General features: G+C 38.9%; 1 protein-coding gene across 16 annotated transcripts in view; it reads left to right on the top strand.

Moving 5' to 3' along the window:
* USP6NL (USP6 N-terminal like) overlaps positions 1-25,983 on the top strand; it is a 119,111-nt gene that overhangs the window by 64,035 nt on the left and 29,093 nt on the right. For all 16 annotated transcript variants that reach the window (XM_048062615.2, XM_048062618.2, XM_067004964.1 and 13 more), the window contains 2 exons: positions 13,502-13,541; positions 18,421-18,501. In XM_048062615.2, coding sequence (XP_047918572.2) covers positions 13,502-13,541; positions 18,421-18,501 — 121 coding nt within the window. The remainder of the gene's footprint in view (positions 1-13,501; positions 13,542-18,420; positions 18,502-25,983) is intronic.

The raw sequence follows: 25,983 nt of genomic DNA, 5'->3' as shown, positions 1-25,983 counted from the left end.
CTGAGCATTGGTGAGCTAGCATTGGTTCATCTTGATACCTTTTAATTCCATATTAATTACAATAGCATTGGTCATCTTAATTGGTAAAGACCGGTTTTGATCGAGTACTTATGGCATTCCTCAATGTCATTTGGTGTATTTGGATTAGTGCTTACTAACAATTTATTCTTCAAGTCCATGATGTTTGTCTCCAGAAGGCCTTGCTAGCGACATCATCTTAGTCTTGAACACAGGAGTCTTGAGATAACAGACCAGTACATTTCTTCCAGGTGCTCTACAGTTACCTGTAATCCTAAAAGTACCTTAAAGAAAAAAAAAAAGCGACAACATCCCTACCCCAAAAAATTGGCCATGATCCCCATTCCGTAAATTCATCTATAAAAATCCCCGTGGACTCCTGTTTTCACGTTACAGAGCCAGAATGCTGAACAGTAGGGCTGTTGTGAAAAATGCCAATCATTTTTTAAAGGAACATTTTTTCCTCCAGGAAGTCTAGCACCAGCATTTCTATATACAGTCTGCTAGTGTTTTGGTAGGATTGAGAATTCTCTTCTAGAAAACTTGTGCTTGAATCAAGTCTGACTGATATTTGTTTTGTTTTGTAGCTGATGTACAAGTCTAGCCTACCATCCCAGGGAAGCACCTCAGTGCTCCGATAAACCTTAGTCTTTAATATACGGCTTTTTCAAGCAAGTAGTTTAGGAATGAGAGAAATGTCTTGGATGTCTTCACAGGCAGTCATAACAAAGAACTGTTCCAGCTGTTTTTAGAAATGGAAAAGATCGAACGTGTGTGGTAGAAAAAGGTTGGTTTTTTTCATTTTAATTTTGTCATGGATATGTTGTTTTTTTGGGTCAACCATGTGTCAAGATGCTTCTTTTTTGTTCCTCCATATTTAATAAAAATCAAAATTTTATGTGTTCTGGGTATGAAATCAATGGACCAGAGCTTTGCAATTAAAAACAAAAACCAAAACAAAAAACCAAAACCCCAGAAACATAACCAAAGCCCCAGAAAACCAAGCTGTAAATGCCCTGCACCTAAAAAAAAGTAATTCCTTTCTCTGTTATCTTGAAGCCTTGTTAAATTTTAAAGAGTTCTTAAACTTTTCACTGTGGTCTGGTCATCACAGAATCTTTACTGTATGCATACTTCTTCTATTTGCATTTTTTTTCTAGCAGCAGTCCCTGACAAGGGAATAGCTTCAGTAAAGAACTGAAAAGAATTTCTGCGTGTCTTGAAGCTCATAGCAGACATTCCAGGAATGCTTTGGGATCCAGGATTTCACCCTTGCCCCTTGAATTCTTCAGTTGATTTGTTACTGCTTTGGGATGGTTAAAAAAACAGGGAGGACTAATATGTGCTCCTGGGGCAGTGGCAAGTCTTCCTCTGCTTCTCCTAGGAACATTTAAGTATAAATATATATATAAATATCTTTGCTAATACTATATATCCATATTATTAAAGGGCACGGCTTGCATAATATGGAGATAAGTATCTCCATTTGTATATATCTAAGTGACAATTATTTGAATTATTTTTATATTTAAAAAAATATTAAAGGTTCCAAGCAACCAAAGAATTCAACAAATTCAAATGACTGTCAATATTTTGAAAAGAAATAAGAATTTAAGCTTTAACTGAAGATCATGGAAGCACATATTTAAAGATACATTTTTGTGAGTATATCCTTTTATTTATTTTTTATTTTTTATTTATTTTTTAACAGAACTCTTCAGCTGTCTACAAGGATGAAGAAACTTTATTTCTTCTTTTTTTTTCTCACCCCCTTGTATAATGTTAATCTCAGTGGTCATGTGAGAATTAACTGACGGGGGTTTGCAAAACAGCCTCAACTTTGTGCGTGCTCCCAAAATAGGGTAGAAGCTGAAAGCAGCATTTTGCAACTCCAAAGGTCACCAGCAGCTTCATGCAGTAGCTGGTGCTGTTTCCGTCTCTGTATATCACCCATTTTCTTTTGTAAGAAAGCTCTTTAAGACTACGGTTATGTTTTTCTTAGTAAGAAAAAAAAATTGTCATTGGTTTTTGGAGTTAGCGCAGATACTCCTCAAGGCTGTGTTTAGTTTTTAACCTAAGTTGGAAAGCACAGATTACGACTGACTAGCAAGCTGACTAGCATATTGTGGAAAACATAACTGTTTAGGTCTTAAGGCACAAAATGGAAATAGCAGGAAAAAATATATACTTTAGTCCCTGTAGCTTTTCAAAAACTTTTCTTTTCATCGTTCATTGGTGGTTGGCATCAACTGAGTTGTCCTGTTTAATACTAAGCTGTGAAAAGTTTAAGCTTCCATGACACAATTAAAAAAAAATAAACAATTATTTTAAAGACTTTTTCTTCAATTCACACAATATGAATTATTTTCAGGTATTAACTGGCTACTAGCAAATTATCTTGTATTAATAATTATCTTAGACCACAAAACCTGTTAATATTGGTTATTGCTATAACTTATTTCACTTAAACAGGTTTTTCCTCTTCCTACCTCTTCAGTAAATAGAAGCTGGGGCTGTATGCGTGGTCTGGCTGGTACTGCAGTGAGGATTAATATCCAGGGACCAGCATCGTGTTGCTGGATAGATTTGAGGCTTATTCTGCATAGTATTTTTCTTTTCCTAGTAAAAGGAAAAAAGTTAAATAAAGTAATAATGGTAGAAAATGAACTTTTTTTTTTTTTTTAATGTTCATAAAGCGATCTTAATAGTTCGAGTGAGATTCTTGTGCTACTCTTGGAGTAGCTCCACACTGGCTTTCATGGAATTGTACCAATTTACAGCAGCTGGGAATCTGATTCATGACTCTTTATCATGACTCTATTAAAGCGGTGAACGTAATTTTAAAATAGTTTGCTAACGCTAGAGATTACTGGGATGCCAGGTGCACGTTTCAAATAACAGAATTCATTATTCTGTCTTTTCCTAAGGTAACGTAGCCTACCTGCTCTTCTCCATCAAACTTTACTCTTTAAATGCATTGCATTAAAAAAAAAACGAGGTAGTGGAGCAAAGAAATGGAGAGCTCAATCAAGTATTGAGATACTCCATTAAATGTTTCCAAATATTTTTTTTTTTTTAGTTTCTTACTTTTGCCCATAACTTTTTAAACGGGAGCAATGTGATGAGCAACAAGTTAACATCTCGAAGTTTCTTCCTATTTCTCGGTAGTTTATACAGAGCTTTGCTGGGAAACAGTACTTCATCACTAAAATATTCTCCGTGCATTCCTTAGTACTTTTTACAACATGCTGGTTAGAACTACATGTCCAAGAACAATAAATCTTAGTTATGCAGCTAACCCAGCTGACCTGGGTGGGTACACAGGTGAAGTCTCTTCAGATAAGAGATGCAAGGACTGGCCACTGAGGGTTCTCTGCAGCAAAAGAAGTTACTGAGAGGCCAAAATGCTCTGGGTAATGGAAATTCGAGAGAGAAGTGTGGTGGCTGTAATTTGATAATAATGAGACAAGTATTCAAGAAATAGGGATTTTTAGGTAATTTTAATTTCAAATTTTTAGGGTGTATATCAAACCTTAAGGAAAGAACGCTGAGGTTATTAGGCAGGCTGAGCTGCTAATGTTCCTAGTGCCGTGCAGCCAGTGTCCTTAGTTCTCTAGGCACAGTACTGCCAAACTCATTAAGTGATGCAACGATGTGCTAAAGGAGCAATGAAATGTTCCTTCTTAACGGTTCAATTATAAATGTAACTGTCATTACATTTCATATGCTGTGGCCATTCATTAGGGGCTTGCCGTTGTCCCGTCCCTTCTTGTCTCCCAGGCTTTGGGAGATGGGGTCAGACCCACTTCTCGGGGTAGCAGCATCACTTTCCCCGCTGCTGAGGAGGAGATGAAAGTTCAGCCTACCTCAGCTGCCAAAGATAAGTTTCTATTCAAAAAATAAAATGCAAATAGTCAGATCTCAATATTAGAGAAGAGTTATGTTTCTCTTAATTCCTTTTTTTCTAATAAATAGATGAATATACCTTGTTTTGTCTGTAGATTTTTTTCATGTGTGTTGTGAAGATTTACTATGAAAACTTTTATTATAATCTTGCATTGATGGATTCTGCTCTATATATGTGCTGCATTTCCCTGGACTGATTTTGCTCTGAAATATTCATTGCTAATCAAGATATTGAGGAACTGCTGTTAAAAAAAATAATTAAATTTCAGCTCTAAATAATCTTCTTTCCTTTTTGCCCCGATGTACACTGAGGATTGTTTTTATTTAAGGAGAGAAGTGGAAGTTGTATTGGGTTAGTAACTGAGATTCAGAATGCTTTCTTAGATTGATCTTCCTGGCATTAGACAAAATCGATATTTTTTTTCTTGCATGCTTTCACAGGAAACAACTACTAAAAGAAAATTTTAATTGTGCTTTGTATGATGAAGCCTAGTTAGAAAACATAGAATCACAGAATCACAGAATCATCCAGGTTGGAAGAGACCTCCAAGATCGCCGAGTCCAACCGATCACCGAGTCTGACCTAACACTAACAAGTCCTCCACTAAACCATATCACTAAGCTCTACATCTAAACGTCTTTTAAAGACCTCCAGGGATGGTGACTCAACCACTTCCCTGGGCAGCCCATTCCAATGCCTAAATGATAGCGATAGACATGTACTAAACATTAATGAAGAGACTTTACAAATTTTGGGACCAGATCCTATTTATTAGTTGTGGATAAATTGAAATGAATCTCTGCTTGATATTCAACCGTGAAGTGATGGGGCCTGGGAAACGGTGAACTTGCAGAGACCTGGGTAAAAATAGGCAATCCTATTTCAACAGAACCAACAGCCAAACAGTATATTGAGCTTGCTGTATGTTTTACATAGTTGTTATCAATTCTCACTCCTTCATGGACTTGGAAGCGGACATTTGTGTCCATTCATGGTTGCATTGTGATCTTTTTCTTTCCACTGATGCATTTGAACATATTTCTAAAAGTTGCAACTCCAGGACCGGTATTTGTTAGCCCCAAAAGGACAGTAGTAGGATTTCGGGTACAGCTTTCTCAGTCATATTTTTGGTGTCTGTTTAATTTTGGCTTCCACTGGAAAATAAACAACTTTCCCTATGTGTTGTGCTTTCATGGCTGCAATAGCGTTTATATATTTTTGTATCTAGACGTTACCAACAGGTCCTTGTGCAGGACTTGTTTGGACTGCTTATTTCAGCTCCTTTACAAAAGCATTTCAAATGTTCTTCTCTTTAATTCAGTTTTGTTCATCTTAGTGAAAGGTGTTTTTTTTTTGTGTATTTGTGTCATTTTAAAGAAGTTTAAAAATAGTTTTTTCTTCCTCTTCTGTTATTGTGATGGCAATCTAATGTATGGTTAGTTCTGCTATTCTGCAGGTAGGTTCTTCCCATGGCAGGAAGGGATGCTTTGTTGTTATTTTCTATCATTCAGAGCAGTGTGGATTATTTTCCAAAACTGTATCACAGATGAACCCCTTTCTTTAGTTTATTCTTAGGACTGGAGTTGAAATTTGAGTTTTAAATCCCTTCCTTCAGTGTGTTAGTACAGGCTGTCACCTCCACGATTCTCAGCAGATACAGAAAGGAGTGAAGTGACTGCAGCCCTGCAGATCTAATTGCAAACACAAGTAAGCTGCAGGAGAAGTCTGCCAACTAAGGACAAACAGTGTGCTTCTGTTCACATCTTCCATTTCTTGATTTGAGTAAAAGATCACCCACGGTGTACTGGGAATTCATGAACCACTTCTTTTTATGAGAAGAGCTAGTAGGTGATTCTGTGATTCTGTGATAGGTAGCACACCCGAAAATGCCAGTGAGTATGATAATATAGGATATAATTTATACAAAATATATAAAGTAGTGTGCTTTGGTTTGAAGTTACTGCTCAAGCAGTATGTAAAGATTTAACACAATCATTATTACCATGTACATTTCCTGCTATATTTAGCATTTATAGAAGACTAAAGGATGTAGGGAGTGGCCTGGATATGTTTCATTGACAGTGATTATTAAGAGTGCTGAATGAGGTCTGGGTGATGGATGTTTTTTTTCTTGAAGTGCAGTGATGCTGCTGATCTTGACCCAAGTGAAAGACCTACCAAAACAGAATTTTAGACTGCAGAATATTGTTTTATAGAAGAAGCAAGTGCAGGTACATAAAGCATTGAATTTCAGCAGCAAACAATTTATGCTGCTGGAACACTACTGTCTTATTTCATTGATGTCAGAATACACTTTGCATAGCACATTAGTTTTAGTACAGATGAAGCTGCCAACATGCAAGTCCTGGATTATTATTAATACATAATGTAAGAGATCTACATAGTAACTACCCTTCAAGCAATACTTAAAAGCAGTCTACATATATAAGCAAAAAAACCTTTTTTTGTATGTTTATATATTGAGTATAAATCAAATGCAAGGCAAAGAGATTTATTCTTTTTCATTTGTCTTTAGCCACTTTAGGGCTGTAAGGTGGCTTTACCTTTTTATACTTTTTTTCTTTTTAAAAGACACTTGGAATTTGATTCTGAGAAGACTTTTAACCCCAGTGTTTGCATATGTTCAATTAAAATGACATCAAATAACTAAAAATGCTGCTCTGCTCAATTATGTGGATTATAGATTTTCTCAAAGGTCTTCTGATTCCAAGTTTATGTATAGAACGTACCTGTCACTAATGATGGAGTTTTAATGGAATTTGATGTTAGTTTATCTCTTTTAGTTTATCTCTGGGAGTGTGCAGTGCTGCAGACTTCTGGACAGGGGCTACATATTCATGGCATTGTGCTGGGCTTGTTGGCAGCGACATCAACAGAATCCACAAATAATAATTGTAACTAAAATCTAGTCACGAAATCACATCTGATCCAATCTTTTGCCAGCACTAAATTCTTTCTTGCAGCATATTTCCTGATAATTATATTGTGGGATATCACGTTGGCTTATCCTGTATGTTAATTAATTGCCTTGGCTTGCTTATTAATTCTAACAAAACTTCGGAAAGCTGTTTTCTAATCTGCTGCAGTCACCACCCCCATACTGTGCAAAGGTTAGCTGGTGAAATTTAGGGTGGATGGTAACAGTAGCGGGGCTCCAATTATTTTGATAGACACACAATCAGAATTGTGTTATATAAAGAAAATAGGTAATGGGAAGAAGAAAGAAGTGATCCATGGAGTTCTATCTGTAGAAAATCCATCATTTAGTTTAAAACCCAACTTGCTTTCTTTTTAATATTCTCAGAAATCTTTTCCATATATTATTGGTTTTGAAAGTGACACTGTTGCCTTTAATTTCCATTCAAAGGCTGGAAGATCAAATCAATTAATCAAAATCAGAATTTTTCTGAAAATTAACTTGTTTGGACTAAAAGATGTGAATTGAACGTTGTCTGGATTGTGCTTTAGATTTGTGCATTAAAGAGTAGAACAATTTAATCCTATGTCTAAAGAAAGGCATGCAATTGAAATACTGTTTTGGTTTTACTTGTAAGGATTAATTAGTTTTTTTTCAGCTGATTTCATAAGACAGTTTTCTTTATAGTCCATATTGTGGCAGTAGTTTAATGCAGACAGGAAAATAATCATTCTAAGTAGCATTGTTATGTGTCTGGTGGTTTACGCAGTCTTATTTATCTTCCCTACAGTAAGATGACTGTGAAACACTTGGCACCTAACCTTTGAACGGAGATCAGCAGCTATGTGATATGACATGAGGCAGGAAGAGCTACCTGGAACTGATATGTAGATATACAAAATAAGGCTGCATTCTGTTGCAATGCACAGCTTCATGTATTCATAATATCATTTATTGTTTATAGGCATCCCTGCCCATGGCAGGGGGGTTGGAACTAGATGATCTTTGAGGTCCCTTCCAACCCAGGCCATTCTATGATTATTTCGTTTGATGGTTTTGTGTGCCCTGTGTCATAAGCTGAAGGGGAGGCAGACCTAAACGAGCATCTAGTCAGTGTGTTTGCTGTTGTAGAATTGGTTTCCCAGCATGAAGACACTAATTTTTGTCCAGTGATGCTATGCTATAGACTCATACAACTCACTCCTGATGAATTATTACACAGCCTAATAATTGTTCGTGCTTGGGAAGATTTACTTCTTCCTAATACATTTAAGTTCTGAAATGTTGTTGCAACATGTAGCTCAACAATTTGAGTTATATATTGTACAGCGTTTCCATTTGTACTCAGACTTTTCTTGTTCAAATGTCAACTGAATTCTTCCTTTGTTCTCACTTTACATAAACTTACTTGATGACTTGGTTTTCAGTTCTATACTTTACTATTTTTTTTTGGTAGATATTTCACTCACATATTCCTTGATCAAAGAAATTTCAAAAAGATACAAAACCCAAGGCTGGATTTTTTTCAGGAGTTCCATCCAATTCATTCTTCTGGCTGGTAGCAAATGTGTTTTTCTCTTGGTTTTAAACACTTAATGTTGCATCACAACTGAAAAAGTGAACCCACTGCATTTACTTCTTTGTGATGGAGTAATGAGACCTTGAAGATAAGTGTTCTGCAAGAAACATTTCCCACGTTGTATTTAATATGTGATGCCAAATATGGTTTCATAATACCTTTCAGTTAAAATGTGCATGCCAGGTGATGCTTTTGCACTTAGTAATATGTTGAGGATAGCTCGAGAAAATACTCAGGAAATGCTGTGAGAAGCTATTTTATGGAGGGGCTCCAGCACAGCTTTTATTTTGCTTTTTTGTGTCCTTTCAGTACCTACAGGGGTCTTATAAAAAGGATGGAGAGGGACTTTTTACTCAGGTAGATAATGATAGGACAAGGGGGAATGGTCTTAAACTAAAAGAAGATAGATTTAAATTAGATATTAGGAAGAAATTCTTCCCTCAGAGGGCGGTGAGGCCCTGGCGCAGGCTGCCCAGAGGAGCTGTGGCTGCCCCATCCCTGGCAGTGCCCAAGGCCAGGCTGGATGGGGCTGGGGGCAGCCTGGGCTGGGGGGAGGTGTCCCTGCCCATGGCAGGGGGTGGCACTGGGGGGGCTTTGAGGTCCCTTCCAACCCAAACCGTTCTGGGATTTTTATGAGGATCTGCATCTTTTAATATACATGTGATAGTGAATTAAGCAATATAGGAATATGGAAATTAATTGACAAAATTTATTTTTTATTTCTTTTAAATCTGAGAATGACTTGCACACATGAATATTTTGCAACACTTTCAGGTTGAAGGACCGCAAGGTTCTTCAGAGGGCACGGACTAATTCTGGGCTAAGCAAGGCTACAGCAGGTAGGGAGAGGGGTTAAGAAGGAGGTGGGCTTTGAACTAGGAGGTAGGAGAAATGAAAATGCAGCTGATAAGGAAATTTGAACGTAACTGCAAACAATTTTAGGAGAAGAGTAAATCTGGTGAGTGAACTAATATGAGGAAGTCTTTGCTTTTGTTTCTGCTGAACAAATATATCAGTGCTATTTAAAGAAGGCCAATATAAACGGCAGCAGTAGGTGGGTGATTGTGAGCCTGTGAAGTCTGAGACTGTTTTCAGTGTATTTCAGCTACTCATGGAGGCTAATTACAACATACAGCTTTCTGACGTGTCAGATCTGTAAGCAATTTAGATTAATATTTCTTTTTAAGAGCTACCTTGAAACAATGTGTGAAAACCTGTATTAGTCATTGTGGCGGAGATGTAAAATCCATCCATCATTTGTAAGCTGATTTAAACAAAACAAAAAACAAGCATTCTCAATCAAATCCTTACTTGCCCACATGAAATCCTGGTTATTTGAACTCCAGGCTGCTTTTTCTTCACATGAAATTCGCCCAGGAAAGCAGTGGGAGTCCGGGCTGCAGGCCGGGAAGAGGACTTCCAGCAGTGAGTCCCCAGTGTATGGGCCTCCATCCCGGTGAGACCCCGCAATCTGTTCCCTATCCGTGAGGTGTCTTTGAAGGGCCTTCTGGTAGGAAACCGTCACACCTCCTTGTGGGGTGTCCTCCCTGTTGGAGGCAGGATTTAATCTCAGCATTTTGTGGCTCCCAAGCCTGTAGACAGCATCTTCGGCAGTGACAGCTGGCACGGCCACCCAAGCCCGTGAGACGTGTTGGCTTGTCAGGGAGCTGCTCCCACCTTACTTTGTGCCTGGGGTGAAGGCACAGACCAGCCGTAACGATTCTCGGTTCCTGGCCGATTACGCTGCGTTTACCCGGCTTGGATCTTCCTTTACTCTGCTCCGTGCAGTGCTAAGGCTGTTTCTGCCAAATGACACCTTATTTACATGAGTTCAGTGAAAATCTGCCCCGTGACTCCTCTTTTGGATTTCAGGTACTGTATGGTGCCGAGCTAATTACGTTAATCAGCGCTGCTTTTCTTCTTCCCTGTATCCCCTGCATGAATATTACTGGAGCTATTAAAGGGAAGCAGTCCTCTCCGGCCAGGCTAATGGTAGTACTGTTCACCACTCACCTTAGTACTTGGTGAAGAGCACAGATAGAAAAATGCAAGTTTAAAAAGGCTGTGGAAGGAGGGAGAAGATTCAATGTTAAATAATTGAAGGTATAAAAAATGAAACGGAGGGGGAAGATTGGAACGCTTCCAGTCTACTAAAATTAGGTTAATAGGTGTTACTTTTTTGTCCGAAGAGACACAAAAAAATCTTTTTTTTTAGAGGAAAAAATGATGCTTCTGCACAGAAAATAAATACAGTAAAAGGAATTGCATTTATTTAAAACTTCTTTAGCAGATTGAGAGAGTTTGTTTGCTCATTATGCCTTTCTTTAAGTCCTTACATGACAGATTTGAATATTACGTGGGTGTCATCGGTGCAGCCTCGTTAATTGAGCATGAGATCTCCAGGAACTCCCTCCCGTGTTCCAGGCCCGTGAGTTACGGAGCAGCCCCGGGCAAGGTGCTGCTCCGCTCCCTGCTGTCGTCCTCCTGCTCAGCTGGAGGCAGCATCTCGGGGAGTGAAAATCAGGGCTGGCGTAACGTGCTCCTGTGGCATTTTGATGCCTAAAGCGTATGGGTGCCTGGTATTAGTGCACAAGCAATGATAAATTTGCTGTTGGATGAATTTGGTGAGGCAGTAGGGTATCTGCTTGCCGGGACAAAGTACATCCAGCTATGCCTTCTGTTTGTCCCTCAGCAGTTATTTAAAAGCTAGCAGAGAGCATTTTCATAATAAATTATGTCGGTTGTCCTTTCCTTTGTGAGAAAATGAGATTGGGCTAATTTTTCATGTGATTACTTTCCATGCCAGATTAGAAAATGGGCAGCTGAGCTGTCCAGTGGTCCCAGCTCAGCAGAGCAGGAGCTGGGTCCTGTGCGGGTCTGCGGGGACCCGGAGCCATCAGCTCGGTGCCCGACATGCTGGTGACAGCACCGGGGAAGAAAAATTGTCTCTTGTGCGGGCAGCCAGCTGCTTGTGAGACCTTGCAGGGCCACGAAGAATGCAGTGACTGTGCTCCTCCTGCTGCCTCAGTGAGCCTGACTCTTCTGGTGGTGGTAGAATATCGTAGCTCAATTGGAAGGGACCTTCGAAGATCGCTTAGTCCACCTGCTAGCACATGCAGCCACAGGGATCACTCAAATTTGGTATGGGAAGAGGAGAAGGGGTCACTAAAGAACTGAAAATTCAGAGTGAAGCTTGAAAGGCATAGAGATCTTTGTAATTAAAACCAAAAAACTAAAGCAGACCAGCAAATATATTCTTTCTTCCCATTTGCTTATGATTATTAATGTGTTTTCAACTTCTGTTCAAATTTCTAGGTGATATTTGACACACACAGAACCTACTTTCAGTTTGTTAGTTTAATTATGTGGGGATGTACACAATGATACACATCACATCTTCAGGTGGTACTGGATGTAGGCTTTTTCTAGCACGTTAAACACTGAGATTTTCATCAGATTATATTGGGTTTTGGTGTTACTCTTCAAGAAAACTCTCAGATACTTGAGAAGTGCTTCAGAACGAACTAATTGTGCTTTATGCTGGTCAAAAGATAAGCTCTGCTGGTTTTAAAATTAGTTCCTAAGGTGTGTACTAGAAAAGTAGACTTGTAGGGACTCCAAAATGTGTTTTTTGTAGGCTCCAAAAATGTGTTGATTGGAGCAAGATTTTTCATTAGGTGAAGAATTCAGATGTAGTTCATTATTCGAATATAACTTCTGAATTTGAAACTGCATCTCTTAAGTCTTTAAATGAAATAAAATATAAATATAACTTAAGTGTTTTGCGTCGGACTATTCTTATATCGGCTTCATTAACATAGGAGGGAAGGCAGATTTCAATTTCCATCTCCACTTCTGCAGTTTTTCCCATAAAGGATTTTTTCTCACCATTGCAGAGATTTAACACTGGCCTAAACTGGTGGGTTTTAGTGTCCTCACCATAGACAGCTCTGATGATGTGAGTAGTTATTCTTTCAAAATATTAAGACTTAGTAAGTACTCTTCCTTTTTTTTCATCTTGTTCTTATTGTGAAGGATTTCTTTTGTCCCTTTTAAGGTGGGTTTTGTTGGTTATGTTATTTATCTGATCTGTAGAGCAGAAAAGGGGAGCCTTGCAGCTTAGATGAGCTGCTATGTTTTCAGGAGCTGCAGACGATGCATACAAAGGAAGGAAGTCTCATTTGGCATCAAAGTGGTTTAGTTACTTTTGATACGAAAAACATAAGTTCCTTTGATAAGAAAAACGTAAGTTAAAGCCCTCAGAACGAAACTAAAATAATATAAAGCCAGAAAATATCTGATAAAAGGCTGCTTTTCAAGTTTTTACTTCATAACCTGTCTTTTTAGTTAGGCTAAGAAGTGAAAGAAATGTATTTTAAAATATTAATTAGATACCTACTAATAAAACTTTTTTGTCACCTTCTCCCTGATCATTAAAGTGAAATTTTAAAACTTTTTTTAAAAAAAGGTTAACTCTCCTAAGTCAAGCAAAGTCTCTGTGGCTTTCACGGTGCAGTAGAAAAGAAGGAAAACCTTTTTCAGGGATATTTTAATTGTGTGATCAAGTAAGTGAAGCTGTTTATGGCATGGAGTGGAGTTCAAATTCTCACGTTTGGGAATAGTTGGCTTTCTAAAAAATAAAGCTGTACACAAAATATACAATGGTTTGAAAAACTTTCATTAAAACAACCTTTAATTTAAAATTGCTGTGTATGTTTAAAGAAAATTCTGGTTTCAGGTCAGTAGTACAGCCCAGGGTGCTTTAACAGATAAATTATTATTGCTTTGGTAAAGTCATTGTCTCTTGAAGCCTTGCAGTCTGTTCTGATTTAGAAGTTTCAATATTAATTTTATTTTTTACTTCAAATGTGAATCTCACTGTGTTTAAAAACTAAATTCCAAGGGTTCCTGTGTACCATGTCATACCTGTCTGAAGTTGAGTCTTCTTGTTTACTCGTTCGTTACTACATATTGCTACTATAGAAGATTACTTGCAATGACCTAGACAAAATGATATTTTTTTTTTGTAGATTAATATGAATTTTGTCTTTGTTTTCAGTCCAGAAGAGCTTCCTGTCCACGATGCAGCAATAGAAAAGGTAAGTTCAGCATCTTCCAGTGTTTTAACCAGGAAGTGAAATCTTACAGATTTATGATTTATTTATTTTTTTAAATATAAATTGTGGTGAAATTAGGAGATGAAACATTTTAGTGATTTGCATTCGCAGAGAAACACGATGGAAGTCCCAGGACTGTGGCCCTCGAGGCCATGTTAACTAGCTCCCAGATCCCTTGGGGGCCCACACAAGAATGTCATTACTAGTTGCAGTGAGACGTAGGTTTTCCTCACCCATCATGTGATCGAGCTATTTACGTTATTTATTTATGTAAATAGAGCTATTTGACAAATCGCACCCGGCCCTGCCCTGACGGGGACCCAGCTGGCAGGCGCTTGTCCAGGGTGAGGAAGCGTCATGGCGGTGCCACGAGCTGCCGTCAGCTGCACCGGCCGGGTGGTTTGGCCAAGTGAGGTGGCACCTCTGGTGCTGAGGCATTCGCTGCCTTCCCCTGGCACGTGCAGCGTGCTTTTCTAGTATGGAAACAGTGACGGGTGACCTGGATGTCACTCGCTGCAGTGTGATTGCTCCCTTGTAACGCTGAGTTGACAAGCCAGGTGTGTTGTAAGTGCAGGCCCCAGTCCAAAAAGCCTCCTACTGTTGGAGGATGCTGGAGGACAAGTCTGGGAGCTGACCTTTTGATTTTATTGAGCTTTTATTAAAATCATTGGGAACTGAGTATCTGGGCCTAGATGCGTTCCTTTCAATACTGTGGGCATTTTCTGTCAGTCCCCTTCTGACCTCTAGGACTTGATCAGATCCGTACTGATCTGTATCATCAGAAAATTCATTGTGAAACACTGAAAGCTGTAAGTTTAGTTATCTCTCTTGGCTGCACAAACCATTAGAGTGTATGGAAGAGGGGTGGAGTGACTTGTCTTAAGGAAGCTCAGCTCTGAGGACTTGGAGCAACATTTCCATATGTGAATTACTTTGAGTTTCTGTGGAGAAGCCAGCAAGGGATCAGTACAGGGCTAGCAAGAAGTGTTTCTCAGAAGTGAACTTCTGAGTCCCTTTTGTTTTGCATCAGTTCAAGTGTATTTCTGCATACGCAGCCTGAAATAGTTGCATTTTCCTGCCATGTTCCATTACATTTAATAACACAGTAAGACTATATATAATTTCATTTCCATCAGGACACAGCAGGGTGGTGAGCCTATGAGCATAAACATTAGACAGCTTGCAATTATTGTGGTACATGTGTTTTGAAGCTCTGTTTCACTGTGACTATGTAGTTAGCCTTAAATTATTGGGTGAAAACAGTGTCTCAGTTCTTTGTCCCATATTTTATTCATGCTGTCTCAGACAAAATGTCAGCATAGAAACTGTATTTATTGAATCAGTGTTAAATTGCAAACCTAGTTTCTTTTTATAATTGTGCAGTAATGCTCCTGTGTTAGACTCCTGCTTGTACTCCTGATGATATCCTGACCTCTGCTGGTTTGAGGCTTATCTGTCTTGTATCGGTGGTTGAGGCTTTGCTGTTTTCAAATACCATTCACAGGACAATGAATGTGTCATGTAGATGGAAGCTAACGCTAGAAGCTTTCTGTGCAATATCTTTTAAAGTCAGAGTTATTTATGCTTCCTTTTTGCCTTAACTCTGAACTAAAAAAAAAAAAAACACCAAAAAAAACAAAACCAAACAAACAAAACAACAACAACAAAGTTCCTAATTTATGCTTTGATTTAATCTGCAGCGTAGCTAAAGGGTTGTGCATATCCGTGTGACTTTTGAATCTCCATTCTTCATATACACCCTAATGTCAAGCTGAAGCTGGGGTTGCACACACGTTTGTACTCATGTTTTTGCCTGTAATACTTTTAGAATAGGCGTTACTGCTGTGAACGCGGAGTACCTTTGATGCTTTGTTTGCCTCGCTGGGCATTTGATGACTTAAACGTGTCAAGCCATTGTCCTGCCTTATGAACTAATCTTCATGTGAATCACACAGCACATCTGAGCTAAAGCTAGGGGAGGAAAGATGAACCAGAAGAGAAGCGGACAGGGAACTGACCTCAGGAAATCTGGAGTCTGTGTCAGACTGTTTATGAAGTGCTATGAAATGCTTTGTAAGGCATTTTCAGTGGTGTGGGTTTTTTGTCTTTGATTTACGTGATTGTAAATCAGAGAGCAGGTCCAGTGGGTTCTGGTTGTGTCTGGGGCTCCTGCTGCTGCCTTGCTGTAAGGCTCAGCTCTAGCACGCTTGCTATCGAAGAAGGAAGAGCGCTGCACAAAAGATGGATGCTTGCCAGCAGAACTTCACGCTTCGTGTTCTCATTAGTGTATTATTTACTGACACGAGAGTGAGAAACCTTTTTTTTTTTCAGTTAGGGATTCTGTTATTCCCTTTGGCAAGAATGCTTTAAAGTGGATAACGTACTCAGAAGACAGATAAATGGATTTTTTTTTTTTTTGGTGACAACTACATGGAACTTGCCTAAAAGAGCAGCAGCAGCAGCCCTCTGTTCTGCAATGAGCTGCTTCAGATCTATCCATGTTTTTGGTGTCGCACCTGCTAGACATGAAAGCGAACATAATTCAGACTTTAAAAAAAATAGCTAAAAGTTCTCAACTACCGAACACAGAAAAAATAATTTTGAGTATGGCAGCATTGCTTGAGAACTGGGATAAATTGACACAGAAGACATAAAAGCTTGAACAAACATACAATTGAAGTGAGTTTCTGGCTCAAAAGACCGAAAATCTTGAAAGTAGATCAAACATGCAAACAAAAAGACTGTAGGAGCAGGTAGATTTTTATTTTTCTTACCAATTATCTAAACAACCTGTTGAGGGCAGAGACCTTTTCTAACTTGACAGCAGTGTTATTCGAGCAGTAGAAACTATGCCTAGAGACCATCTACTTCTGATATGCTAAAAATTCTGATTTCTCACAGAGGTTCTGAGTGTGGAAGAGAATCAGAAGCAATAACGTGAAACCTGTCAAATCTGGGAAGCAGTAGTTTTTGTACAGTTTTCTTCTAACTCTTCAGAAAGGGCTTTAAATGCTATTTAAAAGAATAAAAAGTGTTTGAGCCGTCACTAAATACAGCATGGAGCCTGAACAAGAATGTGAGCAGTTGATTGCAACATGAAGAGCTAGATAAGTAAGGTTGAGATGGTAGAAGCAGTTATTTCCACATAACTTACACTTCTGTTGGACAGGTGGAAATAAAAATAACTTTTCAAACAACAGTGACAAACCAAAACCAAAACCCCTTTATTTCCAAGATGTTTTATGGACTGAATCAGGGTTGGGATGGATCTAAGCAGTCACTGAGTTGCAATTTGTTAGTTGAAGGCTTTGGGCTCCTGGGTTAAACATTCCTTTCCCATTTTATTGTGTTGATAGACAAGAAAGAATACCTAAAATCTGATGGGGAGTAAAACCTAGAAGTACATTTAGAATTCAGTTGAGACAATAAGTAATAGTTTTCATTTATATTATCCCCCACGCTTCAGATATAAAGTATTAATAGGTTTCCAGTGTCCTGCAGAAATTACTCTGAATATTCTTACATCGATTTATCACTAACCATATGAATCAGAACATCCTTCCTGTCTTACCAAGACTTGAATTTGAAGTTGGAAGTGAAGAAGCTATTCTTTACCAAAACCCGCAATATTCAGGTTTGACGAGAAAGCAGTAACCACAGACAAGTTTTCTCCTTCAGCTTTGTCAGTGTTCCTGGAAAATCCTCAGCTCCAAAGCATCATGCAGCAGTTGAAATAGTTTCATAAAAACCAACCCTGCTCCCCCTACAGACATCAGAGTTAATAGTTAGCTTTCTAGTGTAATTAGGGAGATGCAGCCTTCTTTACAGCACGTAAAACTGTGCTGTAAAAATGCCACCTCTTCTTATCATCCAGGCCAACGAAGTATGGATTTTTGACTGTGAAAAGTCAAAGTGCCAGGAAACTCTAGGAACTAAAATAGCTAATTGCTTGTTGGGATCCCAAATTCAAACAGTTGGTGGCAAGTGCAGCAATCTTGAAGATAACAGGGTTGTCGTGTGCTTTTAAAGCCATATGCAGTGCAGCATTGAGGAACTCACATTTATTGTGTTACATGACTTAATAAAACTTTATTTTAAGATGATAGTGTTTTGCTGTGTTCTGAATTTTTCTTTCATCCCTTGTTACGTAAACATTATTATCAGCAACCTATAATTTAAGCAAGCAGTTCTTACCTGCAGAAGAAATCACTGATTTAAGATATAGGGTCATTTAGGTAAAAACATACCATGTGACAGGTGAGAATTACAGCAAGGCTTCCTGGCTTTTCATGTACAGAAATAGAACTTATTCCCATTTCTGCTACTGCACTGCCACTCATGCATGTACTTTATTTAAAGCTTAGAGTGATTACTGAGGTCAACATATATTGGCGTGTTTTATCATCTGAAATGTGCTAATTAGTTTCTGGTAACGTGGTTGGTACATTTCTAACTTTGTGCTTCTTAAGAAGAGATGGTTTGTGTGACTGTTGGAAAACAGCTAATTGTGTCGTGGGCAAGTCTGATTAAAGAAGGCTCTGGTTTCAGAGCCAGCTAACTTAAAACACTTGCGGCAGAAATTCCAGCCTGAAACATTACTGAGTATAACAGCAAGTTTTTTTTTGTTGGTGGTGGTGGTATTTTTTTTTTTGTATTTGTCAAAAAGGTGTAAAGAATAAAATTTGATAAATCTTGCACTTAAATCATCCCCCAAAACAGCCAGCCAAAGACCAGCAGAAACCTCTGTTGTCAGACTAGAAGTTGATGATATTGTAATAAATTTTTTCTCAGTATTTTTAGAAATGCATTAAATAATTTTAAATGTATTCATCTGAATATTTTTTTGCTAATTTCGTTTCAGCAAAAGCACCTTGAAATTGAAAGAACTACAAAATGGCTTAAGATGCTGAAAAGCTGGGAGAAATACAAGAATAGTGAAAAGGTAAAGTTACACCTGCTTTTTCATTAGCTATCGCTTCCAAATGAATGTGTAACCTTAAATTAGGATGTCTTATTTTCTGATTAGAAAAATACACATGGAAAGATTTTTTGTTTTCCTTCCAAAATGCATTCATACATTAAAACAAACAAGAAACCCTGGTGGCCAAATGCAAGGAATTTTGAAGGACAACATTGTGTCTGCTCATCATTCCCAGTAATAGTGTGTTGCACTGCACTGTGCTTGAGCTGTGGGTTCAGGACTAGGACCACCCAGCGTACTGCATTCACAGGACTGCAGAATAATTTGTGGAGCAGATGAAGCCTTGTCTTGTTTTGCAGTTAGTTGGTGTGCATCAGAAGTTGTATTTGATTACACTTTGAGAATGGGAAGGAGGGGAAAAAAAAAATCTATGTAAGCTTGAAAAGAGGGAATACATTTAAATGGGAATAGCTGAACTCTGCAGGAATCATAAACCCCCCTTTCAATGGTTATGAATTTTAACTTGGGGGTGTTTTTTTAAAATTAATATGTATGCTGGATATTGTAGTAATTAATATTTAAAGTTATACCACCAGTACCTCGAAAGAATCTTACTAAGATCTGAGAGGTTTTTTATTATTAATCTTATTTTCTTCTATGGTTTCATTTTTATTTATTTTTTGCAACCTAGGTTTACTGAACAGCCTAGGATGGCTTCTGTTTAGTGAAAACTGCCTTGAATAACTCTCCAAGGAAACTGATTACTCATAATGTGGGGCATTTAGTTTGGTGTTTACATTTTCGTGCTTGCCAGCAGAGATATCTTAGGATAGCCCGAGATATCCTTTGCTAAAAGGAGAGTTTAATGGAGTAAGTTTTAAAGTAAAAAGTATAGGAAGCCATTCTGTGCCTCATCATCCTTTACAGGAGGAAAAAGTCTGTTTTTTCTGTAAATCATATGCAACAGAGCATTCATAATATTTAAGAGAAGTGATTTTTTTTTTGATGGTATGAATGGGATCTGCTTTTCAATAGAACACTTTCTATCTTGATGGGCTTTGATTTTGAGATCAGTATGGAAGAACTGTTCAGGGATAAATGCCTCAGTATGCTGGCAGCTCCTTACCTATACCCAGCTGTGCTACAGCATTTCTGGATTAAAAGACAACAGCAATAACAACAACAGAACATGAAAGGAGTAAAATTGCTTTCTATGTGAAGTTATAGGTGAATTTGTAAGTAAATGAATTACCCATTCATGCTCTTAAAACTGCTTTTGGGGTTTTTAGTTCCAGAATTACTTTTAACCTACTGGATTACAAATAATGGTCAGGGAGTAAAGACAGAAGTTGGGTTATGTTGGGTATGCCATTAAGTGCCAAGTGCTTTCAGTCACTTCGAAAAGTAAGTGGAGAGTATCACGTGAATAGTTTATTTGCTGTAAATGTACTCGACGTCATCTTAAATCTGCTCAATAGTGAAAGCATGGAAGAATTTTGGCTGGGGAAGATCTTTCTGGAGAGGCTGTGCTCCCAGCACTGTGCTCTGAGGAGGTTTTCAGAACAAATCCTGCTCTGGCTGTCTGGTGGTTAATGCACGGGACGTGCGGTTCCCAGAATCGAGTTCCCTCTTCTCCTCAGTAGGGCTTAAAACTTACATTTCCTACTGGAACTCTGACACTTCTGGTGGTGCTGTGGTTTGCAGAGCACTGCTCCTGCTGCTCTTTTGCTGACAGCTGTGGCACATCCCAGCCACTGCCTGGATGAGTGGCCTGCAGACTTAGCTTGCTCCTTTAGTGAAAGAGAAGGGTAGTAAATGGTTCTGTGCAACGTGGAAGAGCTTTGAAGGGGGAGATGGAGACAAGAATACTTGTTGGCTTGATAAGCAGAGAAATTAGATACTAAAACTGAGGAAAGTTCTTCCTCTACTTCATAACATTCCCCACTGATGATGTATGCATGCTGCCTTTGTTTCTGAGACTGCTTTTCTTAAAAATACCAAAAGCAGTTATTGATGTTTTTCAGGATGTTATTAAAAAGCTAGAGGATTCATCTTTTTTTTTTTTTTTTTTTTTTTTTTTTATTATGAAACGCCTGAAAAAGTAATATTTTTCCCCCCAAGTTTTTCGTATAATGCTACTTCCTATTCCTGGAAGAAAAACCTAGAGGTCATAACACTTCTGTTTTTTTTTTTTTTTCTTTATTGGGGTGATTGACTGATCTGAAGATCTCTTATGTTCACAAATCAAAGCGATGGTCAAAAAACCCTGTATATCAGCTACTTAGTTTGTAGAGAGTATGTCAGATATGACCTTTCAGGTAACACAATAGCTATGCGTTGTCTAAGCAGCAGCAGCCTTCGTTTTCAGCTGCTCGTGACGTCCGTCCATTGTACGCTGGTTTAACAGAATAATCCTCTGTTCACCGAGCATGCAGAAGGTATAGTAGGTCAGCTGAGCAGAAGAGGCTTCAGTTCGTGTAGCAAATTATAGACTGAACTATAAATAGTGGCAGGAATAATTCAATATGTTCCTAAAGGGGATGAACCTTGCTGGAGGCTAGGAAAAAAATTGTCTGATTGCTGAGTTCTGATGGAGCATGTGAGACTTCAAAAAAGGGTATTTTTGTTATTCTTTCTTGCATCTTATGTGGTAAGTGAACCAGAATACAGAAAATAAGGAATCATCTCCCTCCTCTTCCTCAGTATGAAGTGGAAAATGGGACATTATTTGTTGCTGCTCTTTATGGAAGGCCAGGTGATGTTCTGAGGATTGAACAAAATTAGCAAGTGATGACAGTTTTCGTCCGAAAATGGACTGGAAGAACGCACCAGCTTCCCAGCCCCACTTTTTGAAGAGTGGAAACAGGTTGCAAGGACAATTCCTGACTCTTGTTTTCTGCCGTCACTTGAAGGATAAGGTGGTTAACGCTAGAGGAACAAGTTACTAAAGAAAATGAACAGCCTGTGTCTTAAAGGATTCACTTCACTTTGTGCTCCTGTGGTCTCTGCGCGGTCAGCCTGCTCCTGAAATCAGCGTTGTTTTGAAACAGCACTGAAGGGAGCTTTGCTGCAACAACAAAATCAACAGAAATAATGTTGTAGGGTTAGAGATTATAACTGTAGTGCTGGCTTCGTTTTGGAAAATGTCATACTTGAGAGAGGCAAAAGGAGAGAAAGTGATGGTGTCATGGGTGGAGTAGGTATTACAAAGTACGGGACTTCAGAGAGCCCTTCTGTAATGACCCTTCACAACATACAGCTAAAATAGCTTTGGCTTGAGGAAATCTGTTTGTACTGTACATATACCATAAATGAATCCGTATATTTGATTATATTATGCCAAACTGTCGAATTCCTAATTGCAAAATGCAGTTTTCTCTTCTCTTGCAGAGATGCCCAGGGGCTGCTTCCTTAATTTTTTCCTTCGTAACTTTGCAAGGAGAATTATGAGACAATGTTCACACACTGATGTGTGTGTGCACGAGATGCTTCAGTTTACATCTTCCCCTAATATTTATTGCAGAAGAATATTAAATACGCAGAGGTGGGGGCTCTGGGGGCTTCATCCTGCTTTCCCATTAGGACTTCTGTGCTTAGGGGAAGAGCAGCAACGTGTGACCACGAGGAACTGAAGAAGACTGAATGAGGAAAATGCCAGTCTCTCCCCTATTTGAATAATGATTTATAGGTAATGAAAGCCAACATAATGGAAATGAACCCGAGTACAACTCCGTGTAGGCTCCTTCATTCCTGCGTGATTATTTAGGCATCTTTTCAGTGCAGTCACCTTGATTCTTACTGACACCAGTCTCTGAAAGGTGGCACTGTCCTCGTGTCTTTGTTCTGACAAATACCAATCACACACAGCTTGCTGCTCCCCGACAGTCACTTCTCATGCACAGAGTGTCACAGAGCAGCAAAGTTTGTGTCTCAGTGTCATGTTTCTCTAGCTTATGCTTTTATTTCCTATTTGTATTCTGCTGCTTAATAGTCCAGGGCACGATCAGCTACCTCAGATATTGAATCTTTCCTGTCTTAGTATGATCATAACTTTCAGGAAAGATTAAATAAAACCGTTATATTCCCATCTGAGTATTGCCACCAAAGTATTTCTGTCTTTCACTGTCTACCTTCATCTAGCTGTGACTGAAGTTGCCTAAATTGAGAGGGAAAGGAAAAAGAGAAACAATCAGGGTAGCTGGCAATTTCCAGCTGTTCTGGCATTCACACAGAATATAATAATCAAGTCTCCACTTAGTTTGGAGTCTGAACACCAAGCCGTAATGAAGAACCCTCTTCGCACTCCTCAGATTATTTTTTTTGAATGAGATTTAGCAACTCTTGTCTTTGCACTTCTTCTTCCTTTTATGCAGTCCATAGAAGCTGAAGAACCGCTAAAGGCAGCAGCCTTTATAAATACACTTTCTTTTCATTATAAATATATAGTTTCTTGTGGGACTTCGGATTTTAATTCTCGTGCTTCTCATCGCTGATTCTCTTTGAGGTGGCAGAGTCCCTCTGCGTCACATGCAGCTCTTCCTGACATAACTGCGAGCTTGCTTTTTGAAAGCTGGCATTGTAACTGGCAGCAGCTAGAGTGCTAGTTTCTGTTCTTAGACCTGTGCTGTGTGATAGTGGCCTCGTTTCTTGGCCAGGAACCAGGTGGATGGATGAACTTGGAAGATTGGGGCAGGGGAAGAAAGGGCAGGTTGTAAGTTTCCCTTTTTTTTATTTATTTCTTTTCATAGAGGCCACTTTGAATGTTGGGTGTTTTAGACTTCAGTATTTGAGAAGGTGGATGAGATTTATTTGGGTTATTCCACATCTAATGGACTTTTTTTTCTCCTTTGTAAGCTTTTCATAATTCATTCTATATAGGCTCATTTCACCGTGGGAAGATGCAATATGCAGGAGGTCAAATTTCTTTTGGCATGAGAAACTGCTTTTGAATTCGCAGGTGATAGGTTCCCTCCACGTGTGTGTGTATCCTGTCCCCTACAAAATCAGCACCATTAGTAATAATTGCAAGAGTTTATAACAACTCTCTTTTGCTGAACGTGGCACAGAATCTGAACCTATATTTTTATGTTGTGTTTATATAATAGTATCTCCTGAGGATGTCTTTTTTCCCCGTAAGGTCCTATGCTGATGGAAACATCCCAGATTGCATAACACCGTTCTGCGGATGACACCATTTTCGTACCACAGTTATCTGAATTATAAGCTCATATGCTTGAACCTTCCTTTGAGCTACTATCTTAAGAAAGCCTTAATTTTAATGAATTCATTGAAGATTGACTGGTTACTTTTTCTTCTGTGGGGATTAAGGAAAGTAACTTGCTGAATTTTCTACTTATTTTAATGGTTACTTTAGGGAGAGCAGAAGAATTGATTAGGGGTCTGCAAGAATACAAATCCAACCCAGCAGTTTTCAACGTAAGTTAAACTTGTATGTGGAAATAAGAGACAGCAGAGGGCAGTAGTATGGTACGTATGGTAAAGAAGCTCAATTGGCTAATAATCAGGTTGCTCATTTATATGTTCTTTAACTGTTTGGTGACTGAATGGTTACCAGAAATAAATTTTGCTCTGAAGCATGTGTTCTCCCCAGCCCTGAGATGCAGCGCATGGTCGTTTGCCACGCCATGGAAACAAGCGTTAACAATTTTCTACGTTATTGTTTGTGTAATGGAGCCTATGCCGTGAAAGAGCCTTTTCTCGAGTTACATTTCTCTGGTCCATCTGGCAGACAGTGAAAGTTCCTGATCCGGCGTGCTGTTGAGCCTGCAGCCAGGGTCTTGTAGCGTCTTGGGCTGACTGAGAGCTTGCTGCTTTGCCTAAATAAAAGAACAGATTGAACAGCAGAGTCGACTGGATACAGATCTGAAATGGTTTGTAAAAAGCTCTGATTGTTATCTGGGTTTATTCTACCAGGTGGTGCGCTAGTTCTGACCCCAGCAACTGAAAATGCTTCCTCCCTCGCTTTCTCATTGTTCACAGACCTGTACTGGGATGTTGAACTTCCTGGTGCCTGTGTGCTTTCCACTCCTTTTAAAGTTACTTTTTCTATCTAATTTTTCAAACTTTTCTTTTAAAAGCACTTCCACAGTTCTCTATCTCAGCTTTTACTTGCTACTTCAAGAACTCTTTGAGCGTTTGATCATTCCAGTCTGAGAAGTCCAGGAGATGGAAAAACCATAAAGTCATCTGAAAAACTGACCGTTCTCCTTCAGCTTTGTCTCCTGAAAAAAAAAAAATCCACATTTTGGGTGGTTTGAATTTGTTTTAACTCTATTTCAGTAAGAAACTAGTGTCACCACGGCTTCTGTTTGGCCTCTAATGCCCACCTAGCCTTCTCCAAAAATATTCATTTAGAACAAGAGTCATCCGGAGAATTTCGTCTTTTCATCCTATTCTGTGCACCAGCAGCCTCTCAGTTGCTGGAGGCATTTGGTAATGAGTTACACGATGATAATGGACTGGGGAAAATGCTTGTTATCAAGATACACTATTGTTGTACTGTGGGTCTGAGGAACGCAGCTAAATGTCGTCGGGGACTTGTAACGCTTCTGTTTCCTTTCAAGTTAGCAGATAAGGTTGGCAAATTTGGCTCGTTCTGGTTTCCAGCAGACAGGCTAATCTCTTTGCAGAATGACACCACTGCAATTGGTGTTGCTGAGCTTTCAAAAGACTGAATTATCCTCTCACAGGCAGTTATCCTTGTGTCTGGGTTGACAAACGCTGAAATTCCCAATGAAGTCTGGATATACATCTCCAGAAGCGTGCTTTGTCGCGCTGGGGCTTATTCTTTTTCCTTGCAGGAAACTGCTACTTAAACAATTTTAATAGCAATAAAGCGTCAAAGCTTCCTCAAAAAGCTCATCCCTCGCAACATTTTCCGTGTGGATGGCCTCCAGGATTGCTGTAGCATCTTTTACAATAAAAAAAGGGATGGAGAAAACAGTCGTAACCCTTCTAGGTTGTGTTTCCCTTAGAGAACCATCAAAAGACTTGTGTAAGAGGGAGGCATTCTAAAATCCAGACACGGATCCTTTTTGGCCTTAAAGGCACCTTCAAAGATCCGATACATCTCAAACAACGTGAGGGTTATACGCATAGTGCAGTGGGTGGGTCATTAATCTTCCCAAGCTGGAGACTTGAAATATGAGAGAGAAAAAAAAAGACCTGTTCTTTGAGGTGGGTCTTTTAAAGTATTTCTTAGGCTACAAACTTAACTTTTAGAACCGTTTTAAGGACACGATAGCTGTGTCGTTTGAAATTTAAGTTCTAACTTGTAGGTTAAGTAAAAGAATGGTTAATTTGGGGAGGGGTTGTGTGTATTTTGTCCTTTTAAAGAATCTGGTTGTCACTGTGCCGTTACAAAAATAATGGCAAAAGCAGAGAGCAGAGCTTCAGAAAGGTTCTTTTCCTTTGTTAGAGTTGTCTGGTTTTCCTTTTCTCAGCCACCTTTCGATAAAGATGCTAACCTTTTATTTTTTTCAG

This window comes from Anser cygnoides, chromosome 1, assembly GCF_040182565.1.
Source record: "Anser cygnoides isolate HZ-2024a breed goose chromosome 1, Taihu_goose_T2T_genome, whole genome shotgun sequence".
In the NCBI taxonomy this organism is placed as follows: Eukaryota; Metazoa; Chordata; class Aves; order Anseriformes; family Anatidae; genus Anser; species Anser cygnoides.
The sequence above is the reverse complement of the archived record's forward strand: the minus strand, read 5'-3'. Positions and strand labels throughout refer to the sequence as shown.